At 46.7% G+C, this 24,133-nt stretch overlaps 1 protein-coding gene across 1 annotated transcript; it reads left to right on the top strand.

Annotated features, from left to right (window-relative positions):
- The first annotated feature begins 799 nt into the window (after positions 1–799).
- LOC131269773 (LIM/homeobox protein Lhx8-like) lies at positions 800–22,566 on the top strand. The gene is made up of 4 exons (XM_058272287.1): positions 800–925; positions 17,255–17,718; positions 18,379–18,504; positions 21,607–22,566. The coding sequence occupies exons 2-4, from the start codon at positions 17,255–17,257 to the stop codon at positions 22,142–22,144; spliced, it is 1,128 nt and encodes a 375-aa protein (XP_058128270.1). The 5' UTR covers positions 800–925; the 3' UTR covers positions 22,145–22,566.
- Positions 22,567–24,133: the final 1,567 nt, after the last annotated feature.

Raw genomic sequence — 24,133 nt, 5'->3', positions numbered from 1 at the left:
TAAAGGCGGTTGCCCTCGATCCTCGATCCGCTGCGCCAAACTGCGCAGTTGTTGGCTGCAAGTACCACGTCTTAGTAGAAGCCACTTCCGGGCCAACAGCTTCCAACGTGCGATCGTCGTACATTTTGGTGGAGGTTTTTCGGCATCGGTTGGGCGTTTGTGCTATTTTCGTTCTGCTTTCAGCAGTTGTGCCTCATGCTCGCCCCCCTCCCTTGCCGCGTCCTCCAGCGGCGCAGATGGTAACCGTGGGCTGTCTCTAATTATTGTGCACTTTTATTGCATCTTCATACGACCGGCCCACACAGCAAGTGCGGGGCACGAATTGGCGACTGGTTGGCGGCCACCTTTTTCTTTTCAAATTTATTTTTGAACCTTCATGCCCTTGGCAGTGTGCCGTTTCCAGCCAGCCCGCCGATCGGCTGAGCCTGGGAAAAGTGGTTGACACATCGCTGCACTGCAAGCCGCGGGAAATCGGGTTTTATGTGAAACATATGTGCGTGCGTGCACAATTTTCTTTCCAATTTCACGCCTTTTATGCTCAACCGTTTCTTCTCTCTTCACACTCGCAGCCCAGCGTTTTCCGGGCGCGGACACAGCACAGTGGAAGTTGCTTGTACGCCGCAGGAAAATTTCCTCCTCGTGAGTGCACTGGTGGAGTGTGGTTCGTGTGTGTGTGTGTGTGTGTGTGTGCGTGGTTTGTGAAGATCGCGAAAAAATCAAGTGGCCAAACAATCAAGTTAATCGTGTTCGAAGTTTGAAGGTGGTTTCGGAAGGCGGCTTGGAAAAAAACTCCAATCAACAAACACTCGAGTTTCGGGATCATCGCCACCCGTTTGTGACGGGATCGTTTCCTTCTTACACCCAAAAGCACACCACGACAACGGTCGGCAGCCGCAAGATTGTCGCCAACAGTCAACAGTTCTACGTAAGTATTACGACACCGTTGGTGTAAAAAGGAAATTAATTGTGTGAAACATACAAGTGGCCATCATTAACTTAAGTGGGTGCTTGGATTCGTTAACGTTCTTTAACAACGTAGAAAACCGTTGGAAACGCGCGAGACAATATTGTTACTTTCAAGACTTATACTAAACTAACACATCATGGTTATCATGACCCAATATCAAGGTTCGAGGAGGCTGAATGATTGTGGTAAATATTTTAATATACGAAGTTATTTACATCTCAAACACTCGATACTAGGCTTCCTGTAAAATGTGTTTAGTTATTAGTATAGGTGACGAATTTCACTGTTCAAGTAATTTGTTTTGCCCAGAAAAGTGTTCATCCTCCTCCCGAACAGAATCTTATAAATAAAACCATCGCGCAGCTTCTGTCCTATGTCAGCTTCCAAATCTTTCTGCAATCCCCGCAACACTGCTCTCTATCTCTCTCTTTCTCCTTCTCTTATCCTCTCAAGGGTATGAAAATTGTCCCCGACAGGACGACATTGATATGGACACAAATATATTATCATTTATACGTTTGGGTGTCCCCCTCAATACGACGGATAACGTATTTACGGCCACCAGAGCGGCAGAAGGGAAGAGGTATATACCGGGTGGAGGAAGAAAAAAAGTCCTGTTTGTACCCTTCTTGCATTTTCCACCCACGGCATTTGATAGCGGTCAAGCGATCCATCATCTACGGTGTGTTAAAATTCAATTAATGCTGCTTTTCCTGTCCTTCTTCCGGAGGAACGTCCTTACCAGCCCGTGTCCAGTCTAATCCAATTTGTCCCTCTTCGGGGTTTTGCTTCCACTCCCTTTTCTCTCTCCCTCTCGTAACACGAGTTATTTTTTCGCTGCACACATCCTTCCACGCGCGCCCCCTTCCAGTGGTTGCATGTTTGAATTTCGTAACGTTCAATTATTCACGCACTCTACCACAATTAGAAATCTAGCTCGGCAGGGCGAGCCTCTTCCGGCGCTGAGGGTGGCTGCCGGGATGGATTTTTCTTTTTCCACCAGCGACGACGTCTTGTGCATGCACTGCGTTGGTTTCGTAATTTACCACCACCACCTATCCAAGGGGTTGCATATTTCGGGCGCAATAGGAAAAGAAAACCAACAAGAAACCCGAATAAACCCTTCACGCGCGGAGGCCTCGCAGGAAGGGGCGGGGAAGATCCTTCACCTCTCGGCAATCGTCCTTAGCGTCGGTCCACGTTGGCCACGTGCCACAGCTCAAAAGTCTCACGTCTCTTCCCTGCCGCCCTGCGCCCTCTTAGAATGTTTTTTTTTTTACACATCGGGTTTCCCTCCCGTTTTTCCCGAAATAATCGTAAAAATATTGCTCATTTCGGTAACTAGTTTTTACATGCACCCGCTTGTGCATCGAGCGGAAATTACTTCTGATGGTTTTCCACATATAATTCGATCAAATTGTGTATATTTTCTTTCACTATTTTCCCTTCGGGTTTAGATAGCTTATGTCCGGTACACAAATGAAATAGGCCTGCAAGTAAAGGAAAATTCTTACTTTGAAAAGCCAACTTCATGTTGAATATATTTTGAAACAAACGGCCGTTTGAATATGCTTTAATATTTTCGAGTTCTGTAAACAATACGAAAGTGGAAGATGACACTATGTGTCTTGAAGTGTATTGCTTGAAATGTACCATTTTCACCAACAAGCGGATCATTTTTGGAAAATAATATACCTCCCTAAATCTCATATGCTTCCGATTCGTCGCAGGTAGGCATCTGCTTCACTTCGGACATTAGTTTTGGGTTTCTAGTCGTCAGAATCCTTTCGAAACGATTCACTTTACGACCGTGGAAAGCGTCGTGCACTCTGCGCCCCTTTCACTTATTATACCAATTTCTTTCTTGGCATGAATGAATTCTTCTGTTTTCCTTCCCTGACTGGTTAGATCGAAAATTTTACGACTCTGTTACGCATGCAGCTACGTGGAACGGCGCCTCAGAGTGAGTCAGATGGTTCCAGTGATTGTAGCGCAAGGATTGGAATGCGCAACAATCACTCGTTTTTGTTTTTCTTTTAAATCTACAAATGTGTTCGAAACGCAACGTCTCGTGTTCGATTGCGACGTAAAAGGAGGTTAGGTATAATAAAATAGTGGCGCCGTTAAAAACGAACGAAGATCAACTTCGATGAAATTGTTCTCTGTCGTTTTTACTCGATGCAGTTGTCAAGGGAGTGGGTGTGTGTTAGTGTGTGTATAGCGTCATCCCGCGACGGAAGTTGATGATGCATTTTTGTGTTTCTGTTTATTGGAATTGCTTGCTTGTTTCAACATTTAAAATTGGCAGCACGATATAGGGTTTGTTATGTGAATTTAATTTCACCAAACGACGAGGTGTGTGTCCTGTGTGGGGGAAAAGTCACGGTTTTTCCTTTCACGCATCGAAAGCCCTGCCGCGGGCGAGGACACTCCAAGCTGTCCGTTGATCGCATCCATCCGGTTGATTGCGAATTCGTGTGTGTGTGTGTGAGCGAGCTACTAAAGAGATCCCGTATCCCGTGTCTTTCCCCACGGGGAAGCTGATTGATGTCGTTGGGTTGATCGATGGTTTGTGTTTTTCCTTCTCCTGAGGTAGTTTCTTTTTTTGTTTTGGTATGAACAATCCAAAGGGACCAACGGCTATAGTGTCAGCTGCGCCATGCGTGTGGATATGGAATTTCAAACCCCGAGCGCAACCGAACCAACCGAGCAGTTTATGCACGCAGGTGTGGGGATACACGTATGTACTTAAATTTACTGCACTTAAGCACCGCCGTGAAGCCTGGGTTCGGTTTGACAGATCGACATTGGTAAGCCTCTCGAACAAAACATAAGTTGTGTTGATATCTCACGGTTTGTTATAAACAACTTTAAGAATAGAACGCTTTATGAAAGAGCCTTTTGTATCAGATATTGTGTAGAACAAGAAAGCGAATTCGTTTCATCTTGTTCTGATATTGCTGGTGCAATTGGTGGCCTTGACTGGAGCGAGATTTTGTAAATAAGGTTGATGTTTATTTTAGTTGCTAAATTTGCTGATGCAACTTTTTCTCTCGCGGAGAATTTACCAAACACTAGCGTGGTTGATTTTGCTTGAAAACTTGCCTTATTTTGTACAGCACTGTCTACCCTCTGCTGCACCGTACGATCTTCTCTAATCCGTTCCCCGTTCGTCGATGCATTCTGGTGCCAGTGGTGTTCCGTACGTATAAAGTACAGCCACACCTGCACCACCGTATGGCGGCAATGCAATTCGATGCGTTTCGCTACCGCCCGTCATCATTATCATCGTCATCGCCGTCAGCGGCATGTTGTTGTGATTCGGGGGGCGGGGGTGTGTGATTTTCTTTCACCCATTTGATATGGCCGCCGCCGACCGATGGATGTGATGGTGGTTTACGGTTGCAGCGCGAAAACAAGAGGTTGCTGGGAAAACGGATCATGAGAAAACTGATCCTCACGGTGTCGGCGGTGGGGGTGTGTGTATGTATGAAGGGCTGGGGGGGGGGGGGGGGGGGGCAGCTATGCGTGATTTATCCGTGGTAGAGTTGCTGTTAGCTATCAAGCTATTTTTTTGTCGCGTATCGTCGAACACGCTCGATAGAGACTCAACGGGGTCCATTAAGTGGTCTGTCAGAGTGGACATCGCGATGGCTCTCAGCCTCAAGGGTAAAAGCAAGTATGCAATCATCGGTCTACCGGATTGAACAAATAAAACTACACCAATAAATGTGAGATAAAGGACGATGGTGAACAATACTGGGCATTGGCTACGATTCGGGAAAATGTCGATCCATCCAACGTTGCCAGTCGAACAATCTGCAGATTATAAAACTCTAAACTTCTGTAGACTCAATCCCATTGCATTGCATTCTTCGCCATAGCAGTCAGGCCTGTAAGGGAGTAGGAAAGGACACTTGGATAGCCGAATTATTTTTCAAATTCAATTGCAAATTCTAGAAGATGAACACATGTACAGTCTTCAGGAAGTGAGAAACACGCAAAATAAGCTTTTCACGCGGCTCAATACATAACCAAAACAAACCTGAGTTCAGCGCGCGGAAGTCTACAGGATAACTGAACTCTCAAACCATCTTAAAACTAGCTGAGTGTAGTTTAGTTCCACTCGTTCTATGGATGTTCTAATATCAGGTATTTGGAAGTGTCTATGCAATTGTAACAATATTTGGTCTAAGGATACGAAGCTGATGCTACGGAGAGATGTCATTTGAGTGGAGTTCTCTGGGCTTAACACTTCTTCAGTTACATGTGAAGTAACGTAGGCTAATCATAGCGTACTGGGGATGTTGATGTTAGGGAGTAAGGTAAGATTAACTTATTAGATTCCTGAATCGGATGTCGGCAATGCTTGTACTCATATGTTTTTCTTTCATTTTTGAGTCCTTCCTACCGTGCTTAAGTAACAAATAAGTAGGATTTGTTGTAGCTATTCAAAGACTAGTACAACCAAACCTGTTGGACTCAGCAGCTTCGCTCGTATTTCGATAACGACGATTGGATCGATAGAGACAAAGAAAGCTCTTTCATGGGCATGCTCTTGCTCCTTTGGTTTGTAATGTCTCAAAAACCCAAACGATTGCGTACAGTTTCCCAATCGAGCTTCTCGTAAACCCTTCACTAATACAATGAGTCTTCTGATCCCGGTTCGTGAGCGGTTTTTGTAAAATGGCCGTCTGCACGAATTCGTCACGGAGGAGCTGTACATAAGTAACTGCGTGTGGTATTCCGCGGCGAGAGGAAGGAAGGCTTAAGACGAGCGGAAAAACTAAACATACGGCACATGAGCAGCACATCCAGAAGTGCGGAGGAGTGCGGCGGATGTTTCCCCGTTACATACTTCCCTCCACCAGATCTTGGGCGAGTTTAGAACAATACCAATCCTAAGAAGACGCGTCCATCATGGTGGTGGGTGTGTTGGTATATTTTTGACACTCGACTGACGACGCACCAGTTGATCGTGATCGACGTGCCGCTCGTGGCAGTGCGTGCTGTTTGGGTCGGTTTGGGCCCGCCTTCCGGTCCCTGGACCACCGCGATCGTCCCCCAACATCTGCTTAGGCCGATTGGGTGTTCTAGGCATATGAGACGCACTACCGGCAAAACTACTACATGTGATTTTGTTTCGCTGGTCAGAGGGATCTCCGGTGCCGGCGCAGACTTCAGTCAGTGATCGGTGATCGTGGACGAAACGTGTGCCTTCTGGAGAAAAGTCGAACCGCAGTGCCTTACGATGTGTGCCAGGGTCACTCAGATACAGGCGCAGCTGGAGCGCCGGAAGATGATAGTGGCCGGGCACCTGGCAGAACCAACGTTGGGGAACCGGGATCTGGCCAGGAAGCTGAACGTGCCTTACCAACTCGTGTACACGGTGCTGAAGCGCTACAAGGAGCGCCAAACGATCGAGCGCAAGCCGCGCCGGAAAGGACCTCACAACGCGACGTGGAAGCATATCACGCAGCGGGAACGCCGACTGCTTATCGTGTCGGCGCACCGCAGCTATCCTTGGCTGAGCGTCACCAAGCTCGCCCAGTGGTTGCGCATGAATCGCAACACCGTGACTGGCGTGCTGAAGCGCTTCGCCGAGCGCCTTACGGTCGATCGTAAACCTTCCTACAAACAGGCCGGGCACTGGCCAGAGGTATGTAAAAGCTCACGCCACGGATGACGAGGATGAGATACAGTGTCCGTCAGTGTAAACCACCTGTAACCAGCTTGGACGGAGGAAGCAAGTGATCGTTGGAGTTGATTCCACACGTGTACCGCTATAAGGGTAGCGTTTCCTGTTGTGTTCTAACCTATCACATACGCTCAAACTCGTGTTTGTCCTCATCCTCTACTAAGGATGTCCTGCTTGGGATACATTTCAGTGTTGAGCTGGCACTTCCAAATCCTTCGGGGAAATGTACCCACATGAGTGTTAATTGAAAAGCCGCTTTACGCATCGTGGGTGATGACGCGTTTGGTGTTGCTGTGTGGTCCTTTCCCCTTCTGCAGCAAATGAGGTTAGGTCGTAAGAGTGACGGTAATTATTGTTTAACTGCGTAATGCCACAAGATTCGCGGCTCGATGGAAGCGGAAATTCTGCGGGATGCTGCGGGTGGATCAGGATGGCTAGTCCCTTCCACAAAAAAAAAAAAAAAACGCAAAGGAATACTCCAATTAGTGGAACAAGTTCAGCCGGAAGTAGAGATGAGCCGGCTCTTGGGGTTAGTTCTTTCGTTGCGTGTGTGGGTGTATGTGTGGCAAGCGTGAAATTTTCCCCATATAGTAAACCCGGAACCGGAGAACCGAGCGGTTTGTGACTTGCGTGGGCACAAAACATGAGCGAGCAAAAGCGCAATCAAAATTCATCGAGTACACAAACAACACCCACACACAGTGATAGCCGACGTAAGAAACATTACACATCCTTGCGCCCATTTGCGTCCGTTGGCGCTGTTTCCGGTGTTCGTATCGGCGTGGGATGGGAGTCCCTTTGAGGTCCTTTTTCAACTGCAAGAATGTAACCTCCCTGCTAACTCCGCACAAGATTGATTTGCGTGCCAGGAGGCAATTACGCTCGCTGGCCGCAAAGTGGAAACCGTGTCGGCTCCCTCGACCTTCCTCCCCCTTTCCACACGACATGGCAAATATTTATCCACCGGGTTTTTTTCTCTTCACCGGACGCGAAGCAGAAGTGGAGGTTGTTCTTAAGAGGGCTCACATCAAGTGTGTGTGTGTGTGTGAGTGCGTGTTACGCCAAACGTGTCACTTCATCAAACCGCAAAATCGACCATCCGGGAGAAAAGTTTCAGCCGGGAAATACACACAATAACATCGCGTTCCCTACCGTACGGCAAATGGCGATAATAATAGTACTTAAAGCTGGTGGTGGAAGGGCATGTGGTCCTAGCGCGTGCAAAGCACCTTGCACATACACACACACACGGGACGCCTAAGCAGTCATAAAACAATCGTCGTATCCCTAACCCACCTAGCATGGCTCCGGCGCACAGTGCGCCATCCGGTGGACCCAGGAGTAGATCGTGTTCGAGAGAAATTTGATTAAACTTAACTTGTCTTTTAGTATACAACAGTCAGTAACTTGATATGAAAATTTCTCCATGAAGAACTGAATTGTTTTAACTGCGTCGTTGAGATCAGTTCTTTTTAGCGACAAACGGTACAGTATAAACATTCCATGTATCCTTCTTCAACGCTTTTCAACCACTTGCCCTGCCTACTTTGGTAGAATCTGGTTTATTTATTAATTTCAGAGTTTGTGTTTATCTACTGTGCGAGCAGACAGTAATTACGCCATATTCTTTTATGTTGACGATCTAATGTTCCAAAGTCCACGAACCCGATTGGTGGTGAAAATAAGATATTGCGACCACCGAGTGCCGCTACCTTGGCCCACTGTGAGTGGTGGGCGCCCCTGCCGCTTGTTATGTTGGTTGACAAATTTATGCGCTCTCGTGTTTGCGCTCGTTTGCTGTCCAAACGTCGCTCTGCCTCGGGAACGCAATGGTGGCTAATTAAATGAAAGAAACGGAGTAACCTATTCCGCGGTAATGTAGATAATTTTTTGCTTGCTGGGGGGTTTTGCTCTCGCACACGTGCGATCTTCCGCGAAACGATGAAAATGAGGTAAAGCATGAACCAGTGATTTTCGGTCCCTGGCGTTATTAGATGAAAACGTTTTATAACTGTCGCCATTTGTTCGTCGATGGGGAGACGTTGTGGTGGACAGGAAAGCAAATTAAAAATGCAACGTCTTGGTTGACGAACGACGCTTCTTTTCGGATCGCTGGTTAAGCCAACAACCAAAACCCGGATTTTGCTTCCTTGGAGCCTGTAAACGAGATTGTTGTTCGCCTGTGCTCTTCAGGTTGTAAGATGAGTCATCATCTTAGCTCTGCTTAAGACACCACGGGACGCCGTTGTTTGTCTTTCACCCTGCTGACCGGCTGATAAGATTATCCGATCGAGGTCGGGCTCGCACTCGCAGTCGCTCAACAGTTGTGTCCAGCAGATAGAGACGGTTTTATCGGCGGGTAAATCCCGCCAGAGCCTAAACAACTGGTGTCAACTAGTTGACGTGTGATGCACCCACTTTTATCGCATCCTATGTTTTCTTTCGCATGACGAATTCATCAAAATGAAATCGTATGCATTGTCAAGATGTTAATGAATTTGTATAACTTTTTGTTCATTATGTGCTGTAAAGTAGAAAACACTCAGATTACTTGCAAGTTTCCCTTCTTTAGGGAACCGAAAGTGCCTGTGGTTGTGTAAGAAAATTCGCGGCCCCTTTGAGATACCTCCAGAGATAGAATTTCCTTCCCATATTACTTACATTTTCATTAATCGTCGTCTAATGGGCTCGATAAATCGAAAACGGTCCAGCGCGCAACTGACAAGGCAGTTCGCGGGAAGGGTCTGTAAATAAATTTCGTACTTAATTCGTTTTGGTTGCTTCGCGATTAAGTTATAATGCGAGGCAAGTGCGGGGTTGAAAAACTGCATCAAGGGACCGGTTCTTCTTTGATTTCCCATTGCTTTCGATTGTACCTTTAGTGGGATGGCATTTTTTCACATCTTTTATCGCTGCTTTCACTCCTGATCCTTGGCGAGATTATCTGTTTACCATGTTCGATGTTCCGTCTTTGTTTCGTTACATTTTCTCTCTCTTCTTTTTGTTGGATTGGTTTATGGCCGGGTTATTGTTTGCTTGCTGCTTTGTGTTCCCGTTTTGCACCTTTCTCAACGAGGACCAAAAGTAATCCACTTCGCATTTCCCTTTCGCGATTGAGTCGTGAAATCAGTCTTTTTACCTTCATGCTTCCCCCTTCTCCACTCTGTTTCCGATGTCATGCTTTTCCTGTGTATGTTTGTATGTTTGCTTACTTCGGCTAGCATAAACTAATTGAGTGTCCTTTCATTGGAAACGCTTAACGTTCACCGTACTCCGGTCAGTGTTGGTTTACTTTTCCGTCCTGTTTTTTTTTGTTGTTTCGTAGGAGATGCTTACCATCGTTTTTTTTCCGTTTGTTTACTTTTCCAAGAGGGAAATTTTATGGTATGTCCTGCGGGTGGATGGAGGCGGCCAGAAAATCAAGGAAATTATCATAATCTTTTTATAAATTACTCCCTCCCATCGTTCCCTCCATTGGAGGTTTCCGGTTGTTCGTCGTTCGTCTTGCCCCCCTCCCCGCGACGCGACGAACGGCAAAGTAAGCATCTTTTTTGGCGCAGGGGGGTTTGGGGTGGGGCGCAGCAGCTTTTTCCCTCCGGATCAACAGGAGATGAAGAATGAACCGACTTAAGGCCGGTAAATGTGCTCTTTTGTTTCTTCAACCTTCACGGATTTGTCCGCCCGAGAAAAATGAGCGAATTATGAAAAAGTAAATTGCTTGTCAAGTGGTTTCGTTCCGTTTAGCCTTGTGTTCCGTAGTGCCGAAGGGGGAGGAAGACGGCGGAAATGTGTTTGGTGTACGTTGCGCCAGAGCGATTTGCGTATTATTTTTGCAAATTCGTCCGATGATTTATCGCACCGGCCCTTTCGGGGAAGGTTGTATTGGGATCTGTGTTGATGCTCAACAGATAAAGGATCTCTTTATAATTCGACACGGCAGCTTCGGGAGGTAGGGGGACGGTGTGGAGAAAGAGAGATGGAGTCGACATCAATTTAATGAGAAAGACGAAATGTTACGTTCGTGCTACATAAAGCACCCGAACAACATTCGGTTATTCTTTTCACTATTAACTATAAATGTACTTGTAAAAGTTTGTATAAAATAGAGCGACTAGAGATAGCAAAGTTTGCAATCTCAAGAAGAAACGACGGATTTGGTTACTGCCGACAATAGAGCCTGGCACTTTCCTCCGATGTAAGCGCGAAGGAAAACAGATCAAAATTAACCACATCTAAGGACGTCTTCCTCCTCTTTCCCTTCAACCCCCCCATTCCGGGTATGGGTGGAAAAGGAAACAAAGTTTGCGGGGGAAGGGCGGCTGATACACGAGTATGGTTCGCAATGAAGCTGATCGGGTAACGGGCTCAGGTAGCGCACACAATGAAGGTATTTAAGCGGAACAACTTCGGCCACGCTCGGATTAGAAAGGGGGGCAGGGGTGGGAAGGAGGACTGGGAAAACGTACGGTGGCGCCGGGACGGTGATGCTGGTGTGCCGGGAGAATTTTCCGACCGTGGAAGTTCAAAGTAGGAATTTTCGGTCCGAGTTGAGCGGAACTTTTCGGTGGAGCACGCGATACCAGACCCTTCCTCTGCCCCTCCTTCCCCGTTATGTTTACCTTTATATTAAGTGGTTTGTGTGACTTCCCTTCACCCCACCCCCCTTCGTCTCTGCTCTTTTCTACGCATCCTGCGTTTTTGGCGAGCGAATAGAGACATTTAAGGAATGTGCACCGCATTATCCTTTCGTCCCCGCTCGGGAAAACAGGAAGTAACGATTATATTTCCTCCGCCGCCCTACCGCGCTCTACCTGCCTTGGCACACCCCATACACGATGCTAAATCAAGGCCGTGTTTCGGTTTTAATCCGCCCGGAGAGAATTGCCTGCGGGCGGGGATTGTGCGCCTTGGCGTAATGCAAGGAAATAGTTTCACTTTCTCAAGGAGCCGGCTGGTGCGGGCGTGACAGGAGGGGGGTGGTAGTTCGTATTTCATTGGGTGAGTTGCAGCGACTCCATGTACGGGATTCCACGGTTCTACCATCGTCGTCAGCGTTTGGCTTATAAGCCCTCGGGGGGGCTAATTTTCCCGACCCCTTTGGTGGCTTTGTCCGCATGGGACCAGGAGAAACGGTATGACCTTTACGTGTGTGGGGGTGTACCGGGATTTAACTTGTCGAACTCCTTCTGGAACGTTTCGATGACTTCATCAAATATTGATGCGCGGTTTCCGAGCTAGGAATTTTCTATGCCACGTCCTTTCCCGATGGAAATAGCCACGGTGAGTCATCCTGAAGCAAAAGTAGAAGGCGAACAAGTGGTGACATTACCCACCAACAGGAGGGGAGCAGCACCAGCTGGCGGAGGAAAGTACGATATAGCAATTGAGGATCTTTTTTTTTTTGCTCGCAAATACTTACGTCACATAGGACTGATGCATTTGATTATTGTCTCGTTTTTCATTCGTCTTTTAACATAAATAAAACTTTTATAATATCTCAATGTTGTAGAAGCTCTAAACTTGTAACATTAGCTCTAAACAAAATATTACACAACACGAAGTTGACAATTTCCTTGCCCTTCAACCACTGTGCATTAAAACGTTTTTTTTCGCCAATTTTTCCGACGATGGAAAAAGGATTACGTCCCAGGGTGGAAAAGTCGGTGCCGATCGGTGGAGGAAAACATAACTTCCAGCCGGCAAAATACAGATTTCATTCAACGTGCCCGAATGGGAATGTCAACGCGAGTGACGGGAAAGTGAAAAAGGGACTTGCCAAGTGTTTGGCAGTATTTGGGTTTAGTTTTGTTTTTTCCTCCAGCGAGTCGACAAACGCGTCCAAACATGCAAACCACGGTCCGCTTCCGTGTGCCGGCGTTCGTAAATCATCCTTTCCAGCTGCAGCTCCCGGGGTGGTCTTCACGGTGGTTGGTTTTTCCTTTGCCTACCCCTTTTTTGTTTCCCCACAGAACCACCCCGCGTTAGGAGGGGGGGAAGGCAAGCAAAAAGAAAAGACCCTCTGGAAGCTGGGGACGATGTCAGCAATGGACGGCCGACGTGGACGACGATAATGATGATGTTGACGGATGCGGACGCTTTCGCGCACCGGACCGGACTTTGCCGCAAGAGGGTAATTGAATCAAACACCTCCAAACGGTGCCGAACCCAGGTCGATAGGGGGCGCGCGGGGTTCGTGAGTGATGGAAGAGCATAATTGGACTTCCTGCTTCCCGTTTCCGGCTGGACGAGGTTTCTTTTCGGGGGGTTAACCCTTAATTGGGACGATCAGCTTTGGAGTGGACGTTGTAGGTTTGTTTTTCTTCTCTCCTGAAAACGGACACATTCCGGATTGTGTTGGTGAAAAAAAAACGTCTTTCGTCGTCGGTTTTGATTTTCTCCTTTAATTTGTGGTTCTTTTCTTCGTTGAATGTCTCACGCACATGAGCGGGTGAATATTTACATGAACAAGAACATGACCCGTTTCGATTCCAACTGATCTATTTTTCTATTTATTCCTAGCTAAGAGACGGGTTAAAGTATAAAATAAACAAAACCCAAACGGTCAGCCAAACGAGGCCGGAGTGGCGGGAATATATCTAAAAGACGCCGTTTTGAAAATGATCGGCTACATTTATGCGCGCTTGTGTGTGCGCACAGAGCCGGGCGGGCGTTCCGAAACGTCGCGTGTTCTACTTTAAATTTCTAGTTGCGTCACTTTTGTCCCGAGCGCAAGGATTTTTGTTAATTTTCACTCGCGTCGATACGTGCTCTTACCGCGGTTTCGCTAGTTTTCCGAGAACGAATTACGCTGTCATGTTCTATGATTTAGGGCCCTCCTTCCGCCCTTCCCTTCCTTTCTTCTTCCAGTTTCTCCGTGAAACGGTAGCCCGTCGAGTGGGAAACGAACACCGCAGAGGTTCGGCGCACATTCCTCCGGCGTTCAACATCGGTAACGAAGAGAAAAACGAATGCAATTTCAAAATCTCGGATAACATGCTATATGCAATTAAAAACCAAACAAAACGAAGAAGGAAAAAAGACATCGACATGCCTCTCGTCCGTCAGTCGCTGGAGCAGGGAAGCACACATGTGTGCGTTGTGATTGCTCGACCCCGAGTTTGCTGATGATGATGGTTTAATATTCGAGGTTTACGTTCTAGCGTTGACGATGATGGAGTCAGTCGAATCGAAATCGCTGGGGTGGGGGGAGGTTTTCGTTTTGCCATTAACGGGTGGAAAATGGCGGTGGTGGTGGTACGCAACAGATGTGGGAAAATCGAGCAGTGACAATTTGCAACATTTGCAATTAAAATAATTAATAAAAACAAGCAGCAGCAAAACGCGGCGAGAAGTGTATGATAGCAGAAACAACAAGGAGTATGAAAAAAAATGACACGCCAACACAAATAAATACCGTTCCATCCGACACCGCGAACTTTTCCCTTTTTCCCGGTAGGAGGAAAAACCAAAACAAAATACGACGCGGCGCAACTGTTGCGAGCCAACGGTAGCGTGATTGAAGGATAAATGGGTGGGTGTAATTCGATCCGGTAGTCCGGTGTTTTTTCGCTGGCGTTTTGGGCCTTTTGGTTTTTGGAGCATTTTTTGGCATTTTTTTAATATAAATCCAACGGGTACACCCTATTAGCCGTTATTCGGCCGTTGCGATGGAATGTGTAATGCTTTAATTGCACATTTTGATGGTGGTTTGTTTAAAGTTGTATAACAGGCTTTGTTGTGTTTCGAAAATGTTTTGCCAAATCGATTCCACATTCGTTGTTTTGTACCTACTTTGTTTAAATGAAAAGGAACATTTGTTCTTGGAAGTTATTTAAGCATTTTAAAGATTTGCCGTAAATGTTTAATATCGGTCAATTTAAAACACAGATATTAGGACTACACGCGAGAACTGACCTTTGTCGGACATCATACCTCACGTGCGTATCCTTTTTGTGTATTGTGTTTCTCTTCTCATGAACCGGAGTTAAAGCTTACACGGTGAGAAACTGTTCGAAAGTTATCCTTTGTAAATTACAATCATACATTTTTCTTTCACCTGCGGGTGGATAAAGGGTTGACCGCGTTCGGTTTTGTTTCGTTCATTCCTTCTTGATGTTTCGCCTCAGTTTGTCGACAACGTGTAAGGCTTCCGGGCTCGGGCGGCCAACGAGCAGAAATACGGCAAAAGTTGGTGCAATGAAACCTTCTGGCTGAGCAAACGCATATTTGAATGTCGTTGGGTTTTCATTCGGTGCCGCAAAATATTAAACATAACGCTGTTCGAAGAAAGACAGGAAAAGGAAATGCGGATTGCGGTGAAGCATAACCAGCGTTATTATGATAGGGAAAATTAAAACAAAATAAGCATCGAGTGCATCACATATCGGCATTCACGGTGGTTAAGTAAGCGACAAACATGTGGCGAGCGTCGTAAGATGTGGTCGGTTGGCCGTCTTGGTGCAAAATCGAACAGGAAAACTCCCCCCTCAGACAGAAACAACAACAACATCCTACTCCGCTCCGGTTGACCGAATGTTTCAGCGCATCATTTTTCCTGCCCGGATAGTGTTCCCATTTTGCGCCGGTTTAGAAAAGATCGTCAGCTTGCGGAGGGAAGGTAAGGGAAAGGGGGGAGGGGAGGGAGAGAGGTGTGGTTGTAAAATGGCACGGCAAAAAGTAGTCAGCGAACAGTAATAAATCTCGCGCTGCAAACTTCGAATCGGAACGGCAAAGAACTCAGTCGTTTGTATTTTCGTTTTGTTTCTGAACAGCGACAGGAAAATGTTTTCCATTCCAGCACCGGGGACGGTGCATTTTTCCTTCTTTCCAGCGTGCCGCACGGCAGGAAGTGGGGAATGCAGCAAATAATGTGAAAAGCGTGGCGTCCTTAAACGGCAGAAATTAAAACGCGATAATGTCCACCCACACCATTCCGACCGAACTTTTCCAAACCCGGCCTGCAATGGGTTGCGCAAATGGAATCTCCGAGTTGACAGTGGAAAAAATGATATGGACAATTTTTCCGAATAGTTTTCCACTCGCTCAGTGGAGGCGGGACAGGCAAATCTCGGTTCGTTGCGAAATAGTTGACCAAAACTTGAAAGATTTACATTCGGGTTGCTTTGGTTTATGTTATTCACCTGGTTTCTCCGGTTGACTTTTTCCAGCGCGGCTAAATATGCGGAATGAAAATGATACCCCTTCTATAATCCATCTCACTGCAGTGGTTCGCAACCTAGTCTTTCTTATAGCTAATTTATGTGGAGGACAATGCAGAAATGTTGTTGTTGTCATCAGTTTGTTAGTGTCTGTTCTTCTGCTTACTGCTGACGATTTTACAAATCTGTAAATTAAAACTCATAAGCAGTTTAATAATCGTGTTTTTAAACTTAAAAACGCTTTAAAAGAATGTGTTTTCGTTTAGTTGTTGACGTTTTTAGAAATTTGGTGATATCTTTAGCTTATATTATTTCGAGGATGAGTGTAGAGAATGATACGCGAATGGCGCTGGGTAAGGTACACTACTTCCGATGTTTTTCCATAGTATCTCAACCCTTTCGCGAATCGAGTGACGACCCCTGCTTTTTCGCTGCGAGAGTCATCGTCCGAGATCATCAGAAATCGCAGGCACAACATCCCACTCATCGCATTTTTCGGATGGGCGTGTGTTTATTTATCCGTTGTTGGTACTTGCTCTGTTTGTTGGCGATATTATTTTACCGCTTTTCCGCGTTTTTCCGGTCACTTTTTCGCGCAACCCAGCGGGCTAACTTTTCTTCGGTGTTTTTTTTTTCATGTCATTGTTTTGTCGGGGGTTTTCCTGCATGTTTCCTGCTTCCCACTTCGCTTCCCCTGTTGCACCTACCGCGAACCGCAGAGAGCAGCTCTTGTTTTCTTCTCTTTTCCTTCCCACGCCGTTCTGAACGCGGATGACTTTATAGCCGGGTTGGAAAAATCCGGCCCAGCCTCCACGGAGTGCGCTAAATTCGTGTCGGTGTCCAGATGTGCCGCTTCGGTCCGCGGCGAAGATTTATTGCGCATTACCCGGCGTGGGGGTACGTGTAAGACTTTTTCGCCAACATTCATGCTGCGCCGGTTTGCCGAAGTTAATTAAAAGATTAAGACCTACGAGAGGGGAAAAACCTCCGAATGGCTCAACATCATTTCTGCATTCCCCTTGCTGTTTGCTTTAAACAACCAAAGGCAACACAACCCTGCCGGATCGAACGACGTGTTGACAGGTCCATATCCACAGCTGCAGCAATGCACCAAAACGTGGCTCCATTTTCCACATTTTACACCTCCATTACGGTGATTGGAAAAGTTGTATCCCGGAAAACTCCGGCTCGCTTGCACGGTACATGATGATTTGTGCGCGGAACTTTCCGTTGTGCGAGAGTTTTCCACACAAGTTTTCTTTTGCACCTTGTTATTTTCTTCGAGTGCATACATGTTTACGAGGGCACGTTTTCCACTTTTGTTAATGTTGGCTGGAGGTAGCGAACGGACCGGGACCATCAGGTGGTTGGTTTTCTTGTCCACTGTGACTAACGCGTGCTTATTCTCCTCTTGCTTCTCCTCCTCCTCAGATGATGACGATGGACGTCACAAAGCCCGAACCGCCCTCGGTGACGGCGGGGATGGGCGGGGGGCCGGTCGGGGCCGGAGCCTCGACCGCCATGGCTCTCAACGGGCTCGTCCCGACGGTTTCGGCCGGACCGCAACAGTCGCAGCAGCAGCAACAGGCGCCGCTGGGCCCGGGACCGGGAACAGGTAATCAGCAACAGCAGGGCCCCGGGGCCGGTGTCGGCGGGCAGGTGATTCCCCCGGGAGCCCAGCATCCTCAGCAGCAACAGCAGCAGCAGCAGGGCCAGCAGCAGCTCTGCGCCGGCTGCGGCAAGCACATCCAGGATCGCTATCTGCTGCGGGCCCTCGACCTGCTCTGGCACGAGGACTGCCTCAAGTGCGGCTGCTGCGACTGCCGCCTCGGCGAGGTCGGCTCCACGCTCTACACCAAGGGCAACCTGATGCTCTGCAAGCGGGACTATCTACGGTAAGCTTAACACTGCAACTCCTGAAGAAGGTGGTTCAACAACAACAGACAGATTTCATGTACAAAACGGGTACGCAAAACACTAGGTTAGGGATCTGTTTCTCTTCATTTCTTGAATATCGGTCACAAACGATCAGATTACTTACAATGTAATAGATTTTTCGTTCTCGCCTTTCAATTTCACAGATTGTTTATTGTATCCTTTTATGGTTTTATTTTCCTTTGATCTTGAATTTAAATGTTTGTTAAATGTAGTACTTCATGTTCTTTGCATGTAGGAAATCTACACTGATACAAACAGTAGTTGACTTCAATACTATCGCCTTGTAAACTATCGTTCACAACAATAATACATAGTGTTTCAATCTGTTCTGTAACTAAGAGGTACTCTATAATCATAAGGAACAAATAGGTAATAATAATTTACCTTTTAACTTTGAATGTAGAAGAGCAAAACAAAACAATTTACAAGTTGGAAATCATGAACTTAGAACATCGTAGAAATATGATAAAAGAGGTAATATTTAGGTTTTCATTGTTTATCTATCGATTTAAGCAGTTGTTTTTGAACCATCAACTACATCGCAGGACCTTTCCCATTCTTCCCTGGAATTGTCCTTATTGTAACTAATTCTCGCATTTTCCCTTCGAAACCAACAGCCTCTTCGGCAACACCGGCTTCTGTGCCGCGTGCAACAAGGTCATACCGGCGTTCGAGATGGTAATGCGGGCCCGCAACAACGTCTACCACCTGGAGTGCTTCGCCTGCCAGCAGTGTAACCATCGGTAAGTTTGTTGCATTCTGTTCCTTCCCAATATCCCTTACTTACCGCTGGAATGTGATGTTCCGGTGTCGACTCCATCCCCTTTGTTTTTTTGAGTAACAAACTTGAAGGATGGATAGGAGAGAGGCTGCCAAACTCTTTACCACCGTATGGAGATGAGCACAACACATGAGCCAATTGGGTGTGAAGGTTTCCTCGAATGGGTCACGAGGGAAATCAGGGATGCTGGATGTTTGTTTTGTTTTGTTTTGTTTTATTTCTTCTGGTCGACCGTTTTCTTCATTTTTATTTATTCAATTTCAGGTTTCCCTCCATCTGACCAGCGGTCAGCTCTGGGGAACGGGGACGGGGGAAAGTAAGGCAAATGTGCTGGCTGCGGCTGACAGCAGCAGCAGAAAATGTCTTCCACTTCAGAAATCGACCATTTTCATCGACCTAACCGAGCCTCCGGGTTTGAATGATTAATCGTTTCGCTTTCAGCGAACACTTAAGGAATATCGGTCGAGAGGATCGGTCCCCGACCCGCTGGAAAAGGGTGCCAGTCTCTGTGTGTGTGTGCGCATGAAATTTGAATCATCCAAAAGTAAAAATCTACGTGCCCCGGGTGCGGTTTTGCGATTAGCGTCCGGTAGCCAGGGTCGCCCTGAATGCTAATGACGCCATCGGCCGTTTTTGGGTTCCGATTCCTGTACGTGGATGAATCGTGGTGAGGACTGGCCCATGCCGGCCGGACGGGGTGGCGGGTGGCAGGGTGGAAAAACTATTTACTAAACATCGCTTGATTTATGATGCCACTTCGTCGGCGTGTTTTGTATGCCTAGCGCTGGCAAATCTTCCCCCACCCACCCCGTTGTCCACGTCGTCCACTCGTCACGAACGAAATTTCGTCATTAACATTCCACCCGGGGACCCGGAGAAAACAATACCACCCACCTCCGCAGCTCCCCCTCCCCCTTGCGACAGCTAGAGCAAAATCTGTCAAAATCCAGCATCACCCCGCGCGACCGTTTTTCACAAAACCCCCCGGTTTGCGGTGATATCCTGTCTCCTGCAGACGATTGCCACAATCTAGGGAGGGGGAGCGCGGGTGTGTTTGTGTGGGGAAAATTATTACGATTGTCTTCATAATTACCGGCAGGGCGCGCATTCACTTTTGCGATTGTGGAATGGCGTTGTTGTTGGTGTACGAACGTTTCTGAGCCGCGTTCTCGTCGATGTCAAATGCAATACTGTTCGTTGTGCGACGGGGTGGGTCGGTGGGGAGAGGGTTAGGATATCAATGTCACAACAAATGCTTCCCTCCCCACACTACCCTTGCGTCCCTCCTAACCAAGCGAAGACAATTTTCCCGAGTGCCAAAGCATATTTCACGTGAATGTTTCATGAGCCCCCCTCTTTGCCCTCGTTGAAGTATTTTTTGGGGGGTGGGGGAGGTGGAAAGCTTCTTCTCCACCCTTCCCGTGAGAGGTGGCGGTGGGTGGGTGGTAGAGACGGTGCCTGGGTTGTCACAAAGCTCAAAATTATTCTACCATATAATATTATTTTAATTTGATTTATAATCCCCGACAAATAAATTACGCTTTACCGCCAGCGCCTTTTTCCCCCGGACCAACCCCCAAGAGGGCATGATGGAAAACACACACAGAAACACATGGGCACAAGGTCGAGGCTATTCAGCAGCTGATAGTTACTGGAATGGTGGCGTTCCGTTACTTTCCAATTTATAAATCGTGCGGTTTTTCGCGCGCGGGGCTGCTGTTTAAAAAGGCAAAGGGGCGCGAGGGAAAATGGGGCGGGCATTGTGTGTATCTGCTGCTCGCCTCCCCTTCATCCCGGCATTGTAATGAGCTGAGCGTCGTCCTCGTATGGGCACACACAATTTGGCGGTGACATTGAGCGCATATTTTACGTTATCTTCGCTGCGTCCAGGCGCACGCACGCGGTGTTTTACAGGTGCCGGGGGTGGTGGTGGTGGTGGGCGAGAGGATGTTGCATTTTCCACCGAGCGCGGGGACAAATTGGAGCAACATATTGTGTGTTTTGTGACTTGACTTCCCAACCAACCAACACCAACCTTGTCGCCCGTTTCCCGTTGACCTCGTTGACGGCTTGGGAAAGAGGTAGCAAGGGGGAGGGAGGTGGAGTGTTGGTGATTGAATTAATTACATCGTCCTTCGACGCCGCCACCACCACGTTGCGTGCGTGCGCGCGCGAAATGCCATTTCCGGCTGCCCAATTTTCCGCCGCTCATGTGCAGCAGCCTGTTGTTGTGTTAGGTGCCAGCCCCCTCCCCCCACCCCCTCGTAATCTTCCCGGAGCCCGGATACAACCTCGGGTTTCCTACACGGACAATGATCGAATCGGGTTCGACGACGGGGGGAAAACAGCAGCTACCATTTGTGTCCGTTACGTTAACCAGCTCTCGAACGGAAAACCATCTGATGAAATTATAAACTAAACAGAGGTACTCGACCGAACTGCCATTGTGAGTGGGTGTGTTTCCGCCTTCCGCCCCTTCCGGAGGTGGAAAATCCTGCCGCTTTTACTCCTATACATGGAGAGAAAAAAGGGGAAACCCGAACGATTGGAACGGACAATTGGAAAAGTGTGAATGGCATTGGGAAAAGCTGACCGCAGGGCAGCAGCACCAAGATCGTTTTCCAATCTTTTTTCCCCTCATTGCTGCAACACAAAAACCGCGTAAGCGCGTTGAATCAGGATTCAATTAAACTTTTCATTTCTATACTTGAAGAGAAATAGAAAAAAAACACGTTTTTCCGACGTGATCGCTTCGTGGAAACAATTGATTCACTGCTATTCAATCGAACGCTTAACAATTGAAACTAGCGTTGAGCAGCAAAACAGAGTTACAATCATGTTTTGTGTTCGAATTGATTCTTTCTTTAAAAAACTGCGAAACTGTTTTGTAATCGGTTTCTCGGTGCTATGGAAAAACAAAACTAAGATAACAAATTCCACAGTATAGTTCGTTTTTTTTTTTTATAGTTAAGGTGTATTTTCAGTGGTTTGCTTTTTGGTTTGTAGTGAAATAAGTTCGGTTGTTTTTTCTTCTGATCCGCGAGCCGCTCTTTTCCCGTTGCAGTTTCTGCGTTGGCGACAAGTTCTACCTGTGCGAGAACAAGATCCTGTGTGAGTACGACTACGAGGAGCGGCTGGTGTTCGCCTCGATGGCCAACCATCCGATGCTGAAGCGCCAGATGAGCCAGGGTGGCGGTGCGTCGGGCGGCGGTGGTGCCGGTTCGGCGGGCGGCCATCCGGGAATGCAGAACGGCCACGGCAATGGTGGAGCCGGCGGCGGCGGAGGTTCGATCGGCGGTGGTGGAGGAGGCGGTGGAGGTGGTGGTGGTGGTGGTGGGCAGCAGCAGCAGCAGGGACAGCAGCCCCAGGGGCAACAGCAGCAGCAGCAGGGACAGCAGAGCATGCTCGCCTCGCCGCAGAAGCAACAGCAGAACGGCACGAACGGAAACCCGCTGATGGGGCTGGTGGGCCAGCGGGGAGGCCCGGGTGCTGGGGGCGATCTGAACAACAACAACAACAGCTTGACCGCGGCCCTCGCCGGAGGGCCCACCCCCTTCGGCACGGCCGCCCATCTGAAGGCGACGCTCAGCACGGCTAGTTAAATTTTCCAACCGCGCTTCCAATTGGCCAACGAAAAGAAGTAGTAAGTCCGAGCCGACGAGACAGAGTGGGTGAAAGAGAGCGTGCGGAGTGGGAGACAAACAGTGCAAGGAAAACCGAGTGAAGATGGGTACGTCTCTCGGCACGAGGAAAACTGAACCGTTTCCACCGAAGAAGGAGGAGCGAAAACGAAAAGCCGCTAGATCAACTCGCCTACTTCAACATGCGATCGTGTTTCACTTCAACTATCAAACGTTCGAACGTCTTCCGGTAGGTGCTCGAGCCTGCATGGCAAGCTACTACTTTCCATCTCGGTAGCTTGTAGCAGTTGGTGTGGATGAAAACTTTACGCAACAGGGCTTATTATGAAACTCGAACGTTAGAGAGTCCTTCGCAAAGTCTTGTGTTATGGAAATTGTCAAACGACTCAGTTCAAGTTGCCTCCAATAGTAAATTTCAATACATAAAATATACTCGAAGTTAAAGAAGGCGTTAACCACGAAACCTTTACATATTCTCCAATGTTTACAAAATGCAACAGTCGTTCAACGCTAACTTGACAGTTGCATCTGGGAAAACAAATCGAACAATCTTTCTTCAAATCGAAGATTCTAACTAACGTCTGAGTGCTTGATAGTTGGAGTGTACATTATTGCAATAAGGTTCCTGATTTTTACATAACATATTAATCAAACATTTTTATACGTTTTGCTTGGTTGGTTAGAAGCCAAATGCCTTTGTTCTAATTCATGCAAGGATTGTGCAACATTTTATATTTATCTTACTTTTACCACATCTTTAAGTACTTTTATATCATTCATTATTAATTTGCTATGCCACGCTATAACAAGGTTAAAAAGATACTGATTTATACTTACGAAATAATTTCAATATTATCATTATCATCTTTAATTATATGTATTATTTACATTACCTATTGATTTCCTCACTATTTCGTTCTGTTAGGCTCAACGCCACTCTCATCATAATTAAATGGCTTTGAATATTTGGATGTATAGCATATTTCATTTAAATTTTTCAACTGTTTACAATCCTTTCGTGCCTCGTTAGTGCTGAACGCACAGTTAAATTTGAAATTATATTCTTAATGTATTATTTAAAAAACAATACTGAAAGAAGAGATGTGTTCCACTTGATGGAATTTAAGGAATTGGTACACAATATCAGCAGTAAAAGTATTTTAGTATTATAATTCTTTTTGGTATCTTTTATAAGTGTCACAACTAACCTAGTGGGATATAATACAGAGCAAAGAATAAGGATTCATTTTCAATTAATTTATTAACATAACTGGCGAAACATTCTATTCTAAGTATTATTTTTCACATTTTATTTGTCATATATCTGTAGAATTAATGCTTTAGCGTTTACTTTTTATCAATATTACTATCATGTGTTAAATCATAATCCTGAGACTAAATGAATCTTCCCATGAATTTTGCCTTATTTTACATTTAACAAAGACACTGTCGTTTTTATCGCACCTTTTATTACAAGTATTTTTAAGTTTGAACCTGTTTGACGCCATAACCCGGTGACAATGCAGCCTTGTGCCAAATTTTTAGCCCATTGCGGATTAGACGTAGAACCAACGAAATGGACTAATCGGTCGGTGCGTTGGGAAGGGAAGCGAAGCGGAGCATGCAGTCGACTCATTTTTTCATCCTCATACTGGGTCGGGGTGCTTTGAACAAACCACGCAGTAGAAGCGTGCTCCTCATTTTGATATTTTATTTTTGTACTTAAGATAAATAATCCTCGCACGAAGAAGGAAACAAAACTGTGCAAGCAACTGAGCAGAAGGTAGCACACAAGAAGCCATAGAGAGGGGAGTTGGCGGGGAGGGTCGTGAGAAGGTGATTTCGTTTATGTTATGTTGCGCCGAGGCAGAACACCGAGCACAGTGTAAATATTAGGATATGTTACGATTATAAACGAATTGTTTGTTATGGAATTGATTTGCAACGAAC

This window comes from Anopheles coustani, chromosome X (assembly GCF_943734705.1).
Source record: "Anopheles coustani chromosome X, idAnoCousDA_361_x.2, whole genome shotgun sequence".
Lineage (NCBI taxonomy): Eukaryota > Metazoa > Arthropoda > Insecta > Diptera > Culicidae > Anopheles > Anopheles coustani.
The sequence above is the reverse complement of the archived record's forward strand: the minus strand, read 5'-3'. Positions and strand labels throughout refer to the sequence as shown.

Excerpts from the sequence above, each read along its gene's own strand:
- LOC131269773 (XM_058272287.1), top strand. The coding sequence starts at position 17,255 with ATGATGACGATGGACGTCACAAAGCCCGAACCGCCCTCGGTGACGGCG. Across the intron at positions 17,719-18,378 it reads TGCAAGCGGGACTATCTACG|CCTCTTCGGCAACACCGGCT; the intron begins GTAAGCTTAACA and ends CGAAACCAACAG. Across the intron at positions 18,505-21,606 it reads TGCCAGCAGTGTAACCATCG|TTTCTGCGTTGGCGACAAGT; the intron begins GTAAGTTTGTTG and ends TTCCCGTTGCAG.